Source organism: Sceloporus occidentalis, unplaced genomic scaffold (assembly GCF_023333645.1).
Source record: "Sceloporus occidentalis isolate IW3139 unplaced genomic scaffold, rSceOcc1.0.p SCAF_4, whole genome shotgun sequence".
Taxonomy (NCBI): Eukaryota; Metazoa; Chordata; class Lepidosauria; order Squamata; family Phrynosomatidae; genus Sceloporus; species Sceloporus occidentalis.
Genome location: NW_028316984.1, coordinates 37,523,852 through 37,543,421, shown reverse-complemented (window position 1 = coordinate 37,543,421; position 19,570 = coordinate 37,523,852). Strand labels below are relative to the sequence as shown.

The 19,570-nt window shown below is 40.8% G+C and overlaps 1 protein-coding gene across 5 annotated transcripts in view; it reads left to right on the top strand.

Annotated features, from left to right (window-relative positions):
• ITGA6 (integrin subunit alpha 6) overlaps nucleotides 1-19,570 on the top strand; it is an 81,418-nt gene that overhangs the window by 20,243 nt on the left and 41,605 nt on the right. For all 5 annotated transcript variants that reach the window (XM_089519744.1, XM_089519749.1, XM_089519752.1 and 2 more), the window contains exons 2-4: nucleotides 16,939-17,066; nucleotides 18,212-18,291; nucleotides 19,300-19,555. In XM_089519744.1, coding sequence (XP_089375870.1) covers nucleotides 16,939-17,066; nucleotides 18,212-18,291; nucleotides 19,300-19,555 — 464 coding nt within the window. The remainder of the gene's footprint in view (nucleotides 1-16,938; nucleotides 17,067-18,211; nucleotides 18,292-19,299; nucleotides 19,556-19,570) is intronic.

Below are 19,570 nucleotides of genomic sequence, written 5' to 3'. Positions count from 1 at the left end.
GAGGAGAGTACATCAAGAGCAGGATCTCTGACAAAAATCTAACCCCATGTGCAGGTTCACATGCTGGGAAGATGATCTTTCAGATAGCTTGGCTTCATCTCAGCCCATTTCTGCCTCTGTGGATGAAAATAAGTAGGTGCATACTCAAAAAACAAACTGGTAACTGATGATGCTCTTTTAGTTCCATGTTGTTGCTTCCCAGTTTTGTTGCTTGGATGTATTGTTTTGACACCACATTGATGATTTAACTATAATAATCTTTTTATTACTTGTAACCCCTATTAGATAGCAGAAACTCTTTGAAACTGTGGTAGTGGTAGTGAAGATGACTAGACATTCTGAGGCCTGACTGATAAAAAATTTAAAAGGCTCTGCAGCATTATCCAAAGTATGTGTTACTATAATGGAACTTTTCAAGGTGTATTTTTCCTCCCCCTCCCCCCCGCTTTTAAAAATATTTTATTTATTTATTTATTTTGTGGGGGTATTCACAGGCCTTTCCAAATCTGAGGCCCTATCTTGGAACTTTCATCTCTTGTTTGCAGTGAGACAAGTCAATTGACTTGGACTCAGGCCACTCAAGTCACTTCATTGACTTGACTTCAACTGTATACTACAATGAATGAAGCTGTGACTTGACTCGTGACTGGCATATTTTTAGTGACTGACTTGCTGGCCTGACTTCATCCAAAAATGTTATGAAATGGAAAACAGTTTTCCTCCTTCGAACTATGCCTCCATCTTACCGCTTTTTACCTGTTGGTCATGTGATGGAAGCGGTACTTTATGTTTGCTGTGCAGGAAGCCCCCACTTCCTATAGACCCCTGCATCAAGCCCATTGCTTAACACATTTGCTGTTCCCTTCCGAGAAACATGGGGTGAGTCTTGCCTGCTGCTCCTGGGAAAACATATAGAAGGCTCCTCTGATGTAACTTGAAACTTGCCTTGAGTCTTGACTTGTATTTTTCAGGGACTTGGGACTCAACTTGAGACTTGAAGGTAGATTGACTTGAGATTTGGAGTAAAATATTTGAATACATTGCTGCTTGTTTGTAAATCTGGCTGATTTTTTTAAAACAAAACAAAGACAAAGACATTGACACTTGGATCAAGCAGTTTGCAGTGGAAGTACATAGGAATTTTACTAGTCCTTGCTTTGGGGCCTCTTCACTCAGACCAGAGCTAATATTCTTCTGTGCAGTTTTAAACTTGGGAGGAAGGATTTGGAAAGCATCTAGCATATGAACTGGCTGCATACCCAGGAAAAAGCTGTAGTGAGGAAACTAGCCATCTATAAATGTGATTTCGTATAGAGCTAATAAAAGAACAGAACATTTTCATTCCTGATTGGGATTTTCGCCCTCCCTCCATTAACAAAAGTTAATCAGAACTTTTCCTACGTCACTGTCTCAATTAAAGTGTTTGGCATCAGAACAGAAGGAAATCTTTTCTAAAGCTGCAAAGGCCGGGAGCTTCCAGGGTGCCAATTTTTCCTCATTAAAAATGTAGCCGGAGGCTCCACCAAGCACCCTCTTACTCCCTCACAAAACAGTCATCCAGGAAAGTTCTCAAGGATTAGACAAACCCTAGCCAGGCATCAAGTGAAAACAGGTTCTCTGCCCCATCCGAAACATCTCAAAATCAGGTTGAGTACTGAAGGAAAGAGGCTTTCTTCCAGAACTAGTAAATCCAAAGCAAGAGACAGGCAGCATAAAAATGAGATGAAATGAAAGAAACCTCCCCAGTGAAGGAGCTTTTTCAGGGGAGCCACACCAAAGGCATGACTTGTTTTTAACTCAACATTCCCTTTGCTCATTTTAATAGCTTGAGCTATAAAACTAATAGGTTGCCATGGAATATTTGAGAGATAATTACAGCTCAGTCCTTGCTATTGATTTCAGTGAGAATTCATTCCCCTTGAATATGCTAAACACTGTACTTTCTGCAGTGCGATCCTGTGCATATTAAGAGGTAGGTATGGACCACCGAGCTCCTTTGGGATTTCTCCTAAGGAAATGAGAACATAGAATACCTCACAGTACTTTAAGTACAAAAACTTTCATGATGTAAGGTCAATTCTGTATTGAATCTGCCCTATTCCCCCCCCCCTCACCCCAGTGGTTTTTAAATACTTACCTTTTGCTCCAGATTTTGCAGAAAATCCATACCACTGCTGGGCAGCTATCTACACATGCATGTGTTGTTGTGTTGCCCAGTGCTGTTGCCGCTAGCACAAGTTGCTAACTCTGAGGTCACAATCATGTAATAGATGCTGGCAGCATAATTTCTAACCTCAGAGGAGTTCTTTCAACAGAGCTAGTTGAGATATTCACCTGTGAGAGAATTATTTGCAACAGCAGCAGCCATGCTGGGCTACACAGTAAGGATGTGTATATAGACAGCTGCCTGGAGTCTCTATAGAATGCAGAGATACCAGGAGGAATCTGTGGCAGCTCTGGGGTCAAATACTCCGGGAGTATCCTGACCATTGTAGACAAGCCCCTAGAACTCTTCTATTTACTGTGTGTGCATGCTGTTGGTCACCAGGAGCCCTGGTGCGCAGCAGTTACATGGTAGTATTGCAGCCACAATGTTGTGAGTTAGATCCCAGGGCTTCAAAGTTGACTCAGCCTTCCATCCTTTTGTAGGTTGGTAAAATGAGTACCCAGCTTGTAGGAGGCAGTTGGTTTACAGATTGTAAATTCCTTAGGGAGTGTTGAGTTCACTATGAAGCGGTATAGAAATGTAAATGCTATTACTATTTTGCCTGCCCCTTTCTTTGGATGCCTAAACTGTGTTTCTACATGCTGAAGTTTTAAGTTAATGTGATGTTAGAAATTGGAGGAATGAAGGAAAATTTTATTGCGGGGGGGGGGGGGCAGTTGCAGGCCTAGGTTTGTTTGTTTGTTTATTTATTTATTTAGGTATTTATATCCCGCCCTTCAGCCCTAATGGCTCTCAGGGCGGCTTACAATATTATTTTTAATCAGACAGTTCCCTGCCCTCAGGCTTACAATCTAAAAGACACGAAACAAAAGGAGAAGGGAATGGTGGAGGGAAAGGGGATGAGGTCCAGTGGTTCTTCTCTCCCTCTAAGGCCTGGACCAAGGCAGATGGATTGGAGGGAGGGCTCTTCCTTCTTCCAGGTTAGTCCTGATGGTTTACTTTCTCTGAGAGGTGGAGCTGTTTCCTTAAAGTATGTGGTCTCAGCCTCTGTTACATCCAATACCTTCTTGACCAATAATTCAAAGACTGGTACTGGGCATGGTCAACCCTACTATTAGGCAAAGTGAAGTCACTTCTTTAGGCAATGGATTTGCTGTGTCATTAACAAGAAGCAAATTGTCATGGAGATGGGGAGAAGTGGTAGTAGGATTTTCTGCCTCCGGTAGCAATGGGTTCAAACTACAAGAAAAGAGATTCCACCTCATCATTAGGAGGAATTTCTTAACTGTAAGAGTTGTTCGACAGTGGAACACACTCCCTTGTAGTGTGGTGGAGACTCCTTCTTTGGAAGTTTTTGTCTGGAGTGCTTTGATTCTGTGTTCCAGCATGGCATGTAGTTGGACTGGATGGTCCTTGTAGTCTCTTCCAACTCTATGATTCTACGATTCTATGTACCAAATAATATCAGTGGCTTTGGATAATAATGTTGAGGCAAGGGTGCCATTTGCTTCTTTGTATCAGGCAGCAAAATATCTTGGGCTGGCTCTTGTATTAGTCCTGGTACAGTCCAACTTGATCATTAGTTTGCACATGTCACCAAAATATCCAAAATGGTTTGGCAGGAGATAAGCAAATGGCATTGCCAATAGATTAGCAAGTTTGACCTATCTCTGTGGAACAATTTGGAGGCTGTGTTAACTTGGATCCATTCTCAGTCCCTTGACTGGATATTTCAGAGCCAGTGTGGGAACCTTAGTTCATATGACCCACCAGATATGCACTCAAAGGATGACAACTACATGGGTTACATGGGTGCAAGAGAATTTGTTATCCTGAGGAATGAAATATGCTCATAAATGGCATATGCTCCCAGAATGTGAAAGTCATGTGTTTAGGAGAGACCGTGGCTTCTACTACAGTGCAGAATAAGTATAGTTTGACAGTACTTTATTGTCATGACTCCATACTCTGGAATACCCGGATTTGTAGTTTGTTGTAACACTAGAGAAGGCTAAATATCTCACAAGACTACAGAATCCCATAGCATTGAGCCATGGCAGTTAAAGTGGTGTCAAAATGCATTAATTCTGCAATGTATATGCAGCCTGGGTGAGAGAATGTGTGTGTCCATCCACTGTGTGAACCAGGCATTTGTAGGTATACATTTTATCTTGCTTGCATAATTCCCATATCTTAATATTCCTAGTGGATACTGGGTGAAGCATACACAGACATACACAAATGCATGGCTTGCTCATTTGTTTAGTCATGATTTAGTTAGGGCGTTCCCAAGAATACGTTCATATTCAGAGGTACTTTTGTTTGCCAGCAACTAGTGACCATTTGCAGAGGGTGGCTTCTTTCTTCCATTATGCCCTGATTGTGAACCATCTGAGAATATTTAGCAAGTTATTCCTGGAAATGCAGGGCTGGATTAGATGGATCTTGAGTTTGATGAGGGAAGGCAATGCTCATGTTCTGATTAATCTATACAAACAATGACTATAGTTGGAAAAGGATGTAGGTTGTGATGAGTGGGGTAGACAAACCCAGAATCCACAAATAAATTTAACACTTTCTGGTACGGTCATCTATCATTTTCTTCCTCTGTTGGCTAGTGCATATAGAGAGATCCCTTGGGGGGAAAAAGAGACAGGCTCCTGTACCCAATAGTTGTGTTGAAGAACAAATATCAGTGGGTTTAGCTAGTAAAAATACCTTCCTGCTAAAATGTTTCTTTTATTAGGAAAATTTCCCCTTTTCTAATTAGGAAAGGTACAGATGCCCTGTCCCTCTTTTTCATATGGCCAGTTTAATATAAAGTGCTTCCAGGTACTTTCTATCTCCTCTATTCACCTCTTCTCTGAGTTGTACTGTGGGCCTTAACTGCAGTTAAATGTATATTTAGAGTGGTCAGAGTCAAAAGAACACAGGGCTCCTATATCTTTAATTGTGTTATTCTCTCTACAACACAACTATGAAAGATAGAGAACCCCAGTCCCATTTTGTCCTAGTTGCACTGGCAACAGTGTTAGCAACTTCTTAATTTACCACATAGTTTACAATCAGTGAATAAGGGGATTCATACTTGAGAAGGGAGTGGAAGTCCTTAATATCAAAATTTGTTCCCACTTTGCCAAATTTAAGCTAATTTAAGCTAAAACGTGCTTTAAACTAGAATGTGCTGGGGGTTTTTTGCTCCTGCACTTTCTCCACCCACCATAGGAATGTGACCCCTGAGAACTTCTCTGTAGACAACCAACAACATTCAACTAGATCAGGGGTGTAACTCATACGACCTCCCATATGTTTTAGGACTGCAACTCCTAGCATTCCTTATTATTGATTGTGCTGGTTAGAACTGCACAACAACTGGAGGGCCATATGATTTAAATGTATTGGTGGCTTAATTAACGTAAAAGACACATTCTGAGGCTCTTAATTTAGTAATTAAAATCTGTGACCTTTTCTCACTGCACAGTTATATCACTAAGTTGCCACTTGCCATGGTTCTGTCCTGTGAAATCCTGGGATTGGCAGTTTAAAGAGTGGCATTTGGAAATCTCTACTATATAATTTTTTCTGGTGTCTCTGGGCAAACTACAAGCCCCAAGGTTTCATAGGATGGAACCAGGGCTGATATAGTGGAATCATACTGCTGTATTTATATAGTGTGAAAGGGCCTCAGGGTTTTGAGCTAAAATCTATAGACATATAGTAGTCTAGTGGCTATTTGCAGGAGAAGTTGTGCACTAAGGATTATCTGTGATCTTTCAGGCTTTGTAGAAATCAAGCTTGTGACTTTTCTGGATTCTGTCTACATCTTATCATCCAAATAAGCCCTTCATTTGCCTGCATAGATCAGATATTGTTTAAATATAGACTCATAGAATCATAGATGTTTGCTTTAAATCAGAATCAAGGTGGAGCAACAACCAGTTTTTTAAAACCTTTCCCAAACATTTTACTAACGATAAAGCAAGTAAGATCACCACACTTGGTGTGGGTGGGTTGAAGTTCAAAAGGAAATAATATTTGTTCAGGAAACACCCAAACCTGGCAGCAAATGTGCTTGGAATGTCCTTATCAGTGACATGTGATAATTTTCAGCTTGATTCTTTGTTTATTGCCATTTTTATAATGCTATAAAGGAAATTTTAAACATCCTTTTAATCTTTTATAAATGAAAAAGTACGCAATGCAATTAGTAATAGCCACTGTCAACTTCTGCATATTATTTTCAGGCCAATCTGATCAAAATCATCTGAGAATTAAATCCCGTCAATCCCAATGGAGCTTGATTGCAAAGCAGAGAAGTGATGTTCCAGAGAGTGAGATTTGGGGAAATGAGACTGGGCCTTTATCTGTTTGGGGAATCAAAGAGGTAGCCACAATGGAGAATTTATGGCCCACAGGTTTCAGACTTCCATAAGTAATCCCTTCCATAAGGCTGGGTGGGGCAGTTGCTTCAGATCGTGGAGGACCAAATGTCTCAAATTCACAACTTCCCCTCCTACCTCAGGAAGGCCTCTAGTGCTCAGGGGGATCTCATACTTTGGGCTTCCCTCCCAACTGATTGATCCTTGAAGAAAAGAAGAACCTGATGCTATGGGAGTAGTTGAGGTGGCAGTGGCTGTATTGCTGTTATTGCGAGAACACCAGCAACTCTCATGTTACTAGAGGAGAATGCTTATACAGGTTGCGTCTCCTTTATCCGGAATGCTGAAATCCAAAATTGTCCACACAGATCGCTGAGGTAGTGACTTGTTTGCTTCTGATGGTTCAGTGTACACAAACTTGGTTTCATGCACAAAACTATTAAAAATATTATATCTAAAATTATCTTTAGGCTATGTGTATGAGATTTATAAGGAACATAAATGAATGTTTTGTCTTGAGTCCCATCTCCAAGATATCTCATTATGTATCTGCATATATTCCAGATTTTAAAAAACTCCAAAATCCAAAACACTGCTGATCCCAAGCATTTTGGATAAGGGATACTCAACTTGTACTCCTGGCCCCAAGGGTCCTTGGAGCCAAGGCACTGTGTGAGGATTGCCTTGGAAGGTGTGTGGGACATACACCTCCTCCTCCACTGCCAACCATTGCTGGCCTTATGTGTGGGTACTGCCATTGCAACCACAGTCAGTCTCAGTTTCTCTCCACCCCTCCCTCTTTTTTCCCTTTGGGGAGGAAGGAAGCTGTGTGCTATCCTCTATATATAGTGCAGCAGTTGGCTGGATGTGCCTCTTCCATTGTGTGTACATCTGAGTCATGGTGGGGGTGGTGTTTTGTTTTCCATCTCAGGCGGTGGGTGGGCTTCCATTGCCCCAGGCTAGACTGCCTAACTAGGGGTGAGGGTTGATAGGAATTGAAGGCATCAGTTGGAGGGTGACATGCTTGCAATCCTTCCAAGAGAGATCTGTGGTAGGAAGTCTCAGGGCAGAGTAAAGAAAGGGCTGCTTCAGACATTATGTAGTGAATGTGGCTAATTTCATTGACATGAGATGGTGTGGTAGCGTCTAGTTTTGGTTTGCTTTTTAAAACGATTAGATATGAATTTGGCACCCTCCAGAACAGGACTGGGAAACATGCAGCCTGCACAGTGTATAGTCTGTGGGAACAGGGATTCCAACGTGCCCCCCCATCAATTTTTGAGGTATATATTTTTTCTCACTGTGCTTTTTTTACAGCAAAAAATTGACTTCATGTTGAGGAAGGATGGTTTGGGTTATTAAGGCAGTCTGTTGAATTTACAGTGGCTACTAGGCAGAAGAATATAATGGTATCTTCGTCTTCAGTGGCAGCCTGTTTGAGGACACATGTCCAGTGATGTAGTTTTCCAGGGCATTTGGGTGGTCATGCCGGTTACACAGCTGGACTAGATGGTGAGTGTTTCTTGTGTCTGTTAGTATTTTTCCCCGTGGACCTATAAAGCAATGGCTGCCCAAAACTATTTGTGGCTGTTGGAATGCATGGAATGGCCACATTCTGAGCTGGCTTCATACAGCATTGTCTACTCTGATTGGCAGGAGCCCAGAACAGGGACCTTTCCCAGCCTTAATGATTTTGGAAAATTTCTATATGCAGTTCTTCCACTGACAAGAATGGCACATTTAAGCAATGCAAGCTTGAAACTTGTGCAGTAGGATTGCATCCAGATGGAGCTCACACCACCTGTTTCAAGTGTTCTGGTACTCAAAATGTCTCTGTAGAAGTCAGAAATGCTGTTTTCACTGTTCTGGTATCAGGTTTTTACATTACCTGTACTCTTGGAATAAAAATTGATTTACAACTGTTTTTCAGTCTTTCTCTGTATTTTGGGGGTGGGGAAGGCATTTGCGCAAGTGCTTGGTGGTTGTAAACAGATGTCTTTCATCTTCATTACATTTTTAGTCCACCACCCACCATTTTCCCCATCAAATTATAACATTTAGGGATGGTTTTTGTTTGCCTTTAACCTCTCCTCCCTGTTCAGAAGTAGTGGGAGGGCTTGTCAGATTGACCCTTGTTACCTTCCTTCACTCTCACATTCTCTGGTTAAAAAAAACAAGGCCTGGTGTGAGTTTAGCCAGTGCTCATTACTTTCACTTTCCATCCTGTTTTGGTTTTGAGTAAAAATGACAAAGTCAGAGAAAGTCTTCATGGTTTCAGTGATGTTAGGAAGACTTCACTCCCAGAGAAGTTGGTTGGAGGATTTAGGGAATTGTATGCCCAAGAGTAACTTTCCTAGGCTCTTCCATTACCCTACCCTTGTTGCTGCTCTTTTGGGAAAGTATTCACCTGTCCCCCTTCAAAGCAGTATATTATACCCTCTAACATTTCAGATATGAAAACTTGGACATATGGAGCCAAACAACATCAGAGCATGGATGGCAAACATTATTAATGAGGAAGAACACACTCTAGGAGAGGCTGTAGCAGTTTGCTTTGGCCTAAGCCTACTAGGAATAGTAAGATTTGTGAAGTCAAAGGCTTTCAGAGCTGGCATCCATAGCTTTTTGAGAGTTTTTTGGGCTATCAGGCCATGTTCTAGAAGAATTTATTCCTGACATTTTTCCAGCAGTTGTGGCTGGCATCTTCAGAGTGAAGATCTTCTGAAGATGCCAGCCACAGCTGCTGGCGAAACATCAGGAATAAACTCTTCTGGAAAACGTACTAATAGCCCAAAAACCCCACAAAAAACTAAGAGTAAGATCCCCCCTCTCCTTTCTTCTCCTCCTTTGGACCTTTGCAGTGACTGAAATAAGCTGAGGGCAAAGGGGGAAAGTGGGATGAGATGACAGAAACTGGGACTTTTTAAATGCAGATGAAAAATCAGGAGGCCAGAGGATTAATCAGGACTGCACCTGCCAATGTGGGGCTATTGGAAGGTATTACATGAAGTATAAGCCAGGCAGGCAGCCAAACAGCCAGCTCTTGCTTATAGTAAACTATTTTAAAAAAAGATTTCACAAGATAAACTGAGGTAGTAGAAGGAAGTTCATCAGTGTGGAGTTTAAAAGAGGAATGCCATTACTGAATGTTCCGCAGTGTTAAAAAAGAAAGCATCTACAGATAGAATATTTTTATTCAAAACAATATAAATTAAATATAATACAAAGATGTTCAAAAAGTATAAATATAATATTTAAAAACAATTTATAAAGTGAAAAACATTAAATGTTAAAATGTATTTAAAAAACGATATACAAGAGTTACAATCTGAATCGCACAGCATTCATAAGCCCAACCCTTGTGAGTTTGAAAAAGCCTGATGGCACAAAACTGTTTTTAACTCCCACCAAAAGGAGAGCAGGAATGGGACCATCCCAGCCTCTCTAAGAAGAGAGATCCAAAATCTGGGAGCAGCCACCAAGAAGGTCCTCTCCCTTGTTGTCACTAAATGAGCCTGAAAGGGTGGTGGGAAAGAGAGAAGAGCTTCTCAAGATGATCTTAGAGCTGTAGAGTGTTCATAAAAGGATATTTAGTTCTTCAAGTAACCTGGGCCCATATGACATAGGATTTTATAGGTCAAAATCAGCACTTTGAATTGTGTCCATAAAAAGTCTGGCAGCCAGTGGCTCTCTTGCAACGAAAGTTCAGCACTCCCTGTAGCCACTCTCAGTTAATAATCTGGCTGCATCTCTTTGGCCATCAGGGAGCTTCCTCAACCATTTGCCCTACTGTGGTTTGTTTTTGTTTTTTAAATGAATCAAGTTTTATATGAAAGGAAATATTGAAAATATAATTTTCTAACTGTAAACTGGTAGTATGGTCTATGCTAACTTGAAGGCATTGGGCCACCTCAGGTAGTGCATGGGCAAACCATTGGCCTGTATGGAATCACAGAATCATAGAGTTGGAAGAGATCACAAGGGCCATCCAGTCCAACCCCCTGCCATGCAGGAACTCTCAATCAAAGCATACCTGACAGATGGCCATTCAGCCTCTATTTAAAGACCACCAAGGAGGGAGACTCCACCACACTCCAAGGAAGCAATGTATTCCACTGTCAAACAGCCCTTACTGTCAGGAAGTTCCTCCTAATGTTGAGATGGAATCTCTTTTCCTGCAGTTTGCATCCATTGTTCGGTGTCCTGTTCTATGGAGCAGCAGAAAACAAGCTTGCTCTCTCCTCAATATGACATCCCTTCAAGTATTTAAACAAGACAGTGGAGACAAGAAGGTGTGGAAGCGATGGCACAGAAACTCATGCAGAGTACCTGAATTCATAACCAGTGAACTGTAGTAAAGATCATTAGCACAGAAACGGAAGTGGTGTCCCGAGCCATAAACCTATACAAATGATGAATGTGCAATTCTCATAGTAATTGTATGACTTGGCATGTATAATTTAATGAACATACAGTAAGGTGTGGGTTCCAGAGATAAAAGTACCAACAGGTTCCCCTCTTTCACAGTGTGCTCATGTGAAGACATATTATATTATGACCATGTTGCCTTCCACTCAGCTTCACATGCTCCTGTCTGTCTCTACCTCAAAGACAAGAAACAATTTCTTTCTAGATTGCTCTGATATTTATACAGTACGAGTACAGAGATCTCTTCCTGAGTCAGAGAGGTTCTTGTACTCCTAGCCCCCCCTCCTCTGCAGATTGCTGACTATGGCCTGTTACAGACTGCCAAAATAAAGCTGCTTTGGGTCTCTTTGGAAGTATGCTATTTAAATGAAGCATGTATCCTAAGAATCCGGAAGCTGCACCAAAAGCTGCACTCCGGTGCTTAGGAATGGAGTGTGGCTTTGGTGCGACCTCCGGACTCTTAGGACCCATGCATCATTAAATAGCATACCTCCAAAGAGACCCGAAGCACCTTTATTTTGGCAGTCTGTAACAGGCCTTAGTGAAGTGCAAAACAGTGCAATTTGATTTACAGAAATATCCTTGGTTATTTTTGCAGAGATGCCACATGATGGGGAGAATCTTTATCACTGTGTGTGTGTGTGTGTTGGCAATATGGATTAGAAATATATCACCACTATCTCTTATCTGTATTTATATTTAATTATCCATCTTATTCATATTTATATACAGCCATACCCCACTGGTGAAACTCCTTTTAATCTCCTTTTTGGAGGTTTTTAGACAGAGGCTGGATGGCCACCTGTTGGGAGTGCTATGATTGTATATTCCTCTATGGCAGAATGGGGTTGAAGTGAATGACCACTGTGGTCTCCGATTTTATGATTCTACCAAATCTTTTTATTGCTGCTCAGCCCGCATGTTTCCTTCTTAAGCTCTATTTAGCTGTCAGGGTTTTTTTTTAAACAGCATCACAATTGGAAAGATGTTGAAGGAAGGCTAGAGAAACACACACTTTTGGTGTTGGATTACTGCAGTGTGTCTGCAATAAAACAATGTGATAAAACTTCAGCTGGGAAAGAATGGGATTCTAGCTTGTGTAGCTGTGTGTGTCTGCCTACAACAGGCAAGTTAAACAGCAGTTCCCCTCAATATCCCCTTCATGGACACAAAAGGAGAAAGTTGACAAGCTTGTCTTGCCATCTACCCCACACCATGTTAAACATAAAAAAGCCTGTTGGCATGTTAAGCCACCAAAATGGAAATCATAAGAAAAGTGGAGGCAAAAGAAAAAAAATCTCTCAATATATTTTGGAAGAAAATTTCAAGTGGTCACTATAAAGTTCAAAATATTTTTGCTTACCTATGCATGGCTTACCTCATGTGGTTGTTTAATTTCACATGGGCATACAGTTAGTTTTGGATAAAAAGTTTGCTGAAACATGCTGAGCTACTCCTCATTTTTGTGCTATAGGAACCTGTTCCTATTCTTTCCATTCTTTCCTCTGATACCAAATTTTCTGTTAAAGAAGTAAAGCCCAGGAACACATCTACTTTACTGGCTGAGGTATACCTGTATAAATGAATAGGTAGACTACTGGTACATATCTATTTATATCATATCTATATTATATTTATCTGTATGTCTTTTTATCAGCTTATACATAGGTATATGCATTTGTAGTTTCAGATAACACTATAGCGATATGAACTCAAAATATATCTTAATATATCTTAACATCTTTATCTGTATTTGTCTATGTCTAATCTCTGCCTAAATAGCCTAAAGGCACCAGATTTCATCTGATCTTTGAAGCTAAATATGATTAGCCCTGGTTAATACTTGGATGGGAGACCACCAATGAATATCAGGTGTTATAGGCTATATTTCAGAAGAAGGAACTGGCAAAACCACTTTGGAGTATTCTTTACCTAAGAAAACCCTATGAAATTAATGGGGTTGCCATAAGTCAACAAGCAACTAGAAGGCATACACACACATACACTTGTGTCTCTGTATATATATAAAATGTGAATTTATAATTTTCATATTATGAGACTTCATTTAATTCTAAAATAGTAAAAGTTTATTCCTGCATCATATATTATCTCAACATGCTTATCATATGTAGTAGTTGTACCATACAATAGCCTTGCCCAACATGCCACTATCCAGAAAGATTGGATTGCTAACTTCCATCACCCTCTGGCTGAGAACGATGGAAGCCATAGCTCATCATTACCAGGAGGACTGTGGATCAGGAGAGAGTACCAAATCAACAGGAATTACATCTACTCCCTTCCTTAAACTAAATCCCTTTGAGAATGTATAACACACAAATGAAAGGTAGAAAACAACTCATTATAGTAATTAATAATTACACTTCATTGGGCTTGGACAAGAAAGCAAAATAATTTAGGAAGCTGTATGTTTTCAGAATATAATAAAAGTTCAGAGTTCTTTAATTATGTGATGAGATGAGAAAAACCATCCATTAAAGGCAGAAAAATACTCCTTAAATTTGTTGCTTTTAATCTGGATGTTCTGATTTTGAAGTTTGATGGACGCCCCTAACCCTAGTACGCGCTCAGCGCGTACAAAATGACGGCACCCGTTCTAGATGGGCACCGCCATCTTGACGTCGTGGACGCCTAGCGTCTGCATGTTGCACGGCAATAATCATTAGCGCACCGCAAGAAGAAGATGCATTTTGCAGCTTCTTTTTGCTGCGCGGAGGAGCCGCGCGGTTTGGCCGCTGAGGCTCCTCCATGCAGCAAATGAAGGTGCTTTTCAGACCGCCCTTTTGGGCGGTCTGTAAAGCGCCTAAGTCACCTGTGGAAAGTTACCAAATATCCAAGTAATATAGAATGAGATGATACTCAGGGCAGGTAATGCTTGCGAGCAGTAACCCCGATTTAGTTATCAAGAGTGGTGTTGTATGCTTCTTTCTCAAATCCCCTCACGTGTTTTGTGAATTTACTCTACATGGTTACATACACAAAACCATGATGTGTATGCTTATGCAATGATGATAATGCTAAAGAAGGTGTGATTATATATGTGTGTCAGTTAGATGTAAGGTCCTGGTTTGTGCTGTAGCAGAGCTTTTCTCACTTCAGTGGAAGACCAGAGACAGGAAGCCAAATGGGCACAGCCTCATTACCTAATTTTGACCATGGTTTAAAGTGGCTTGAGTCAAATCTTCAGCAGCCCTAAAAGACTGGGAGAAGAACTTCCACAGCCCTAATTGAGGAGACTGGTTCTTTAAATTCTAACAAACTTATTGCTTTTCCCACAGACTGTTTATCAACCTTTTAAATATATGTGTTAAGTCACACACATTTTTTTTCATCAAATATAGATGAACACTGTGCTAACTTCTAAAAGCAATCAGAATGCTAATTTTCTGGACTGTTGTTGTTTCTGACTTATGGCAACTCCAAAGCGAACCTATTTTTTTGGCAAGCTTTGTTCAGAAGGGGTTTGTCTTTGTCTTCCTCTAAGGCTGAAAGAGTATGACTTGACCAGTGGGTTTCCATGGCTGAGCAAGGATTCAAATCCTGGTCTCCAAAGGCTCAGTACAACACTATTATACCACATTGGATGCTTTTTAATAAAACCTTTATTTGTAAGAGATATCAATATTTTTTCCCAACAAGATGTTGCTAAATTGTTTTTTTCTGTGTTGACTACATTTTATTTAATTGTGACTTTGCCAAAAGTCCGACAAATAGTGCTGATGGCTTAATTTATAAACAAATGCAGCATTGTTAATAGCTGTCTGTGGGGGGGGGGGGAGCACCTTGCTATTTAGTGCCTACTGCTTTAGCTGGTTATCAAGATGTCTTGTTGTGTAAAGCAAATGCGGCCCAATATTTATGTACTAAAAAAGAAAAGAGCTCAACATGATATTTTTGAAAGCAAAAGAAACAATGGAAATCAATTAGTACAAAATTTGTAGAGCCAACATATAGTGATGACAAACCCATCCTGTCTTGATCCAGCAGCTTTTTTGAAATTGCTAGTCCTACATTAGGCATGAATGACTGTGGCCCTCCAGATGTTTTGGGGCAATTTCCGTAATCCTCCCATTGGCCTAGTTAGCCAGGTGAAATCCAGTTCTCCACCCTGTTTTGAATCAAAGGCTCCTCCTGATTGCTGTATTTCTGCATCCACTACATATTTGTATTGGTCTCCAACATGGAAGGGGTGGGGCGGGTGCTCTTGATCACATAGATCCCCAAGAATTTTGTTGCAGCTTTTATAACTTGTGTGGCTTATTACATCACTTGTTGCTTTTCTGTTATTTTACAATTCCTTAAAAAAAATCAACAGGTAAGAAAATAGCCAAAAATTTGGGAGGAAAATCCCATCAAAAGCCTTTTCAGGCCCCTAAAACATTGGAAGAAAATTTTTTGATGCACATTTATAAATTTCCCTTGTATCTCTTATATTACATGCCTTGTGGGGAGCAGGCAGAACCAGAGAAGTGTCAGGCCATGTCCTTGTAGCCAGGCATAAAAAAATAATTACAGCAGTGCTGAGACCTTGAAAAGATTGATCTTGCCCACTCTCCACAAAGTACAAAATGGATGTGTGTGAGTGTGTGTGGGGAGGCTTCAGAGGTTGTACAGTAAGTCCAGCATGTTGGTGATTTATGGCCAGAGTAGAACTGAGCCGTACAGGATTATAGCCACAAACATACTGGCCATTACCTTTGGATGTGTGCGAAAGAGGGCCATTGTTACGATTGTGTTGCCACAAGTCACTTGTTGCGAGGTCAGAACAAGGTGCCCAGGGTGGGATTCCTGCTGTGCCTCATTCTGGCCTCAAAAGTGAGCAGCCCAAGCGGTGGATACACCAGATGGCTCAGTGGGATGCCCGTACTGACAGCTACTGCAGTGTGGGAACAGAGGGCCAGGTAACAGGCAGGTTAGGGCAGCTACGAGGTCAGGATACTCCAGGCTGTCCCCAGAATATTCTGACCTGTGCAGACAGAGCCATAGTTACTTATGAAAAGTTACTTTTGACACATTACAGTCACCCCTTTGTTTTTGCAGAGTCTTTTCCAGTCCCCTCATGAAAATGGAAAATTGCTGCTATCCAAGCCCCATTGGCTTGAATGGCGGCACACTCCCCATTTTGTCCCCCTCGGTTTGCTGCCCACAAACGGGCGAGGGATGCAGATTCCAAGTCTGTGAAAATGGAGGGCAACTGTACTTCCAAACTCTGGTGCACACCGTGCTGTTCCCTTTCAGATTGTGCTACTTTTAATGCCTTCCAGTGCTGTGCTCACAGAATAAGGTACCTATTCCTTATTCATGAGTGAATTTCAAGCATTTTAAGACTCTGAATCTTTCCAGCAAGGAGAAGAGGGTGCTGAACATTAGTATCTGGTATTTCTACAAAATGTTGTAACCCTGAATTCCTGTGAATTGCCTAAAGAATCATGGTTAGTGAGTGGTATATAAATACCTTGAAAATGCATGATTTCATCACAGCAAGTAGTCCTTTCATCAGGGCAGACTACAATTTTCCACACTGTCGTTCTGCTCCGAAGCCTGTGACCAGCATAACACATGGTGGCCAAGCTTTTGTTTACAAGCTTCTCTATACTTAGCTACATTGGTCCTCAAATAGCAGATACACAGACTGCTATTGGTACCCTACTCAAAGCCTTACCAACTTTGTAGAACCTGCTAGGGCTCAAGCTTCACTGGTACAGCCTTCAAGAGTCCATGAGTTTCTACACATCATGATGGGGTGGCAGAGCAGACCTTATGTGGTACTGTATATAAGTATTGTAAGAAAATTTATATGGAAAGAGGCTATTTATACATGTATAAAAATGACATTTTATTTTCTTCTTTTTTTTCAGTAGTCAGGTTTCTTTCTTTGTCATTTTTCTTTGAAATCCCGGTCCACCATTATTCAAGTGTGCTCTGTTGTTCATCTCTCAACAGGCTGCTGGTTGGAGCACCTCGACAAAAAGCTTTCCCAACACAGCTAGCCAACAGAACTGGCGGACTGTACAGCTGTGATATTTTAACTCCAGATGTGCCATGCACACGTATCAGATTTGATGAGAAAGGTGAGCACAGCAATATATCTCTCTATGTTGTTCAGTTTCAGGCAGAGTTCAAATATTTACTGGGGCAGTCTCATTTCTTGATGTTTAATTTATGCTTTGTGATCTCTTTGCAATTATTTTTCAGTTGCAAACCTTGCTGTGAAGTGACTTAATTGTGTTGTTAAAAGGCACAGTTTCATTACAATCCCCAAAGTCCTCCTACAGAGGCAGACCCCATGTATTTCCATAGGAAGGGGACCTGAGAACTTCCCAATGTATTGTCCTTTAGAATTTCTGCTCAGATAATTTAGTTATTTAAAGAAGTGTCACAGTCACATTTCACATCCAAGATATGCACGCACACTCACTTTGTCTCTTACTTTTTAAAAGTACACAATTCCCTAAAAGTGGTGCTTATTAATAGCAGTCTCAGTTCTCCTGAGTGCATCTAAAAAAGATTCAAAACAACCCAAGGTTAGTTGTGGAAATACTGCTATCTTTTGCCAAATTTGTCAGGTACCAGGAGAGCTCTGTGTTTGTATATAAATGATGTTGAAAACTGAAGATCAGTCTAGTGCATAGAACTATGAAAGGATCCCTAGGGATACAACCTACCCTCAATGGGGAAAACCTATGGGGATTATGCCATATGGCCATCACAGAGCTTGGGTCAATTGTGTCCAGGTCAGAAAGGCATCATCAAAACACAAAAGGCACCGGCAGACTGAGGGGAATGCTGTGGAGGACAAAAGTGCAGTAAGGACTGCTGAGCATGTTCAGCCAGTAGAGAATGGAACAGAATCTTTTAGGGTAGGATGTGGGGTATGGAAACTGTGCAGGCTGTAGTTTAATGAAGAAATAGAGTCATTGAAATGTGAAACAAGGAACACTCTTACACTACAACATTTTGGTTCAGGACCTACTTGTATTGAATATAATGACTGATATTTCCATAGCGAAAGTAATATTAAAATGTTAAGACTTTATCCCATGTGTAGACAAACAGTGCCATCTAAAGATCATTTCGGGTACTAAATGACTTGGTCAGTGGATTTTCCTTTGAAATAGTTATGTTTTGTGAGGAAATGAAGAAATGTTATGGAAACTTGGAAAGAACGAGTGTACCAACCTACTTGGTGATTTTTAATTTTGTTTTTATTTGGCAGCTGATCTGAGCAAAGAAAGCAAAGAAGACCAATGGATGGGTGTAACAGTCCAAAGTCAAGGGCCTGGGGGGAAAATAGTGGTAAGTTTTACAAAAGACACCAGTCTGTAAAGCTCTTGTTAGATTTCATAAAGTCGGATGGTGACCAGGATCCCATATTTTACTTCCACATCTAATGAAGTAATTTCAAATCCAATGCTACCTGAACAATGGTAGAGTGGGCCCTTGGTATCTGCTGGGGTTTGGTTCCAGGACGCCCCTTACTGATAGCAAATCCTTGGATACCAAAATCCATGGATGCTCAAGTCACATTAAATACAGTGGCATAGTAAAATAGTGTCCCTTATACAAAATGTCAAAGCAAAAGTTTGCTTTTTTGGAGTATATATATTTTTTTTAAAAATATTTTCAAGCCATGGATAGTGGAATCCATGGATCAGGAATCCATGGATATGGAGAGCTAACTGTATATTCCTCAGAATGTACTTTGCAGTCATTTCTGTTTGTTTTTTGTTTGTTTTTTTGCTACTCTCAGGCAAACCTACCATGAGTTTTTCTTGGAAAGATTTATTCAGAGGGGGTTTGTCACCTCTTTCCTCTGAGGTAGAGAGTTTGACTTGCCCAAGGTCAGCCAGTGGCTTTCCCTTGCCCTGCATGGATTTGAATGCTAGTTTCATGGAGTCCTAGTCCAGCACACAAATTGCTACATGATACTGGCCCTCAGTCTCACAGGCAACTGGGTCCCACATTTCTTAGGGCTTTATAAACCAACAACAAACTCTTAAATCTGACCTGCTTTGTCATATCAGACTTTTGGATTCCTGATGGTGTGTTGGAGTTATTTTCTATGATGCAGGCAAAATTTATGCATGTGGAAGCATAATTCTATCCTGTTCTATGGCCTTTGAATATTTATTTCACTCACTGTACTACTTATTGTAGCTTGTTTTGTGCTTAATACCAAGTAAAATGTGTGTATTTACACATAGGTCAATATAGTTAGAAGCTGGAATGTTTATTTTTCCCACACTCAGGAAGTGACATAATTGGAATATGTATGCTTTTCTCTGGTTTCTTAACATCTTTCAGACGTGTGCACATCGCTATGAGAAAAGGCAGTATGTAAACACCGTTCAGGAGACGCGAGATATCATTGGAAGGTGCTACATACTGAGTCAGGATCTCACCATCAGTGATGATATGGATGGTGGGGATTGGAGTTTTTGTGATGGTCGCTTGAGAGGACATGAGAAGTTTGGTTCATGCCAGCAAGGTGTTGCTGCCACTTTTACCAGAGATTACCACTATGTTGTATTTGGGGCACCGGGTACCTATAATTGGAAAGGTAAGGTTTCTCCTT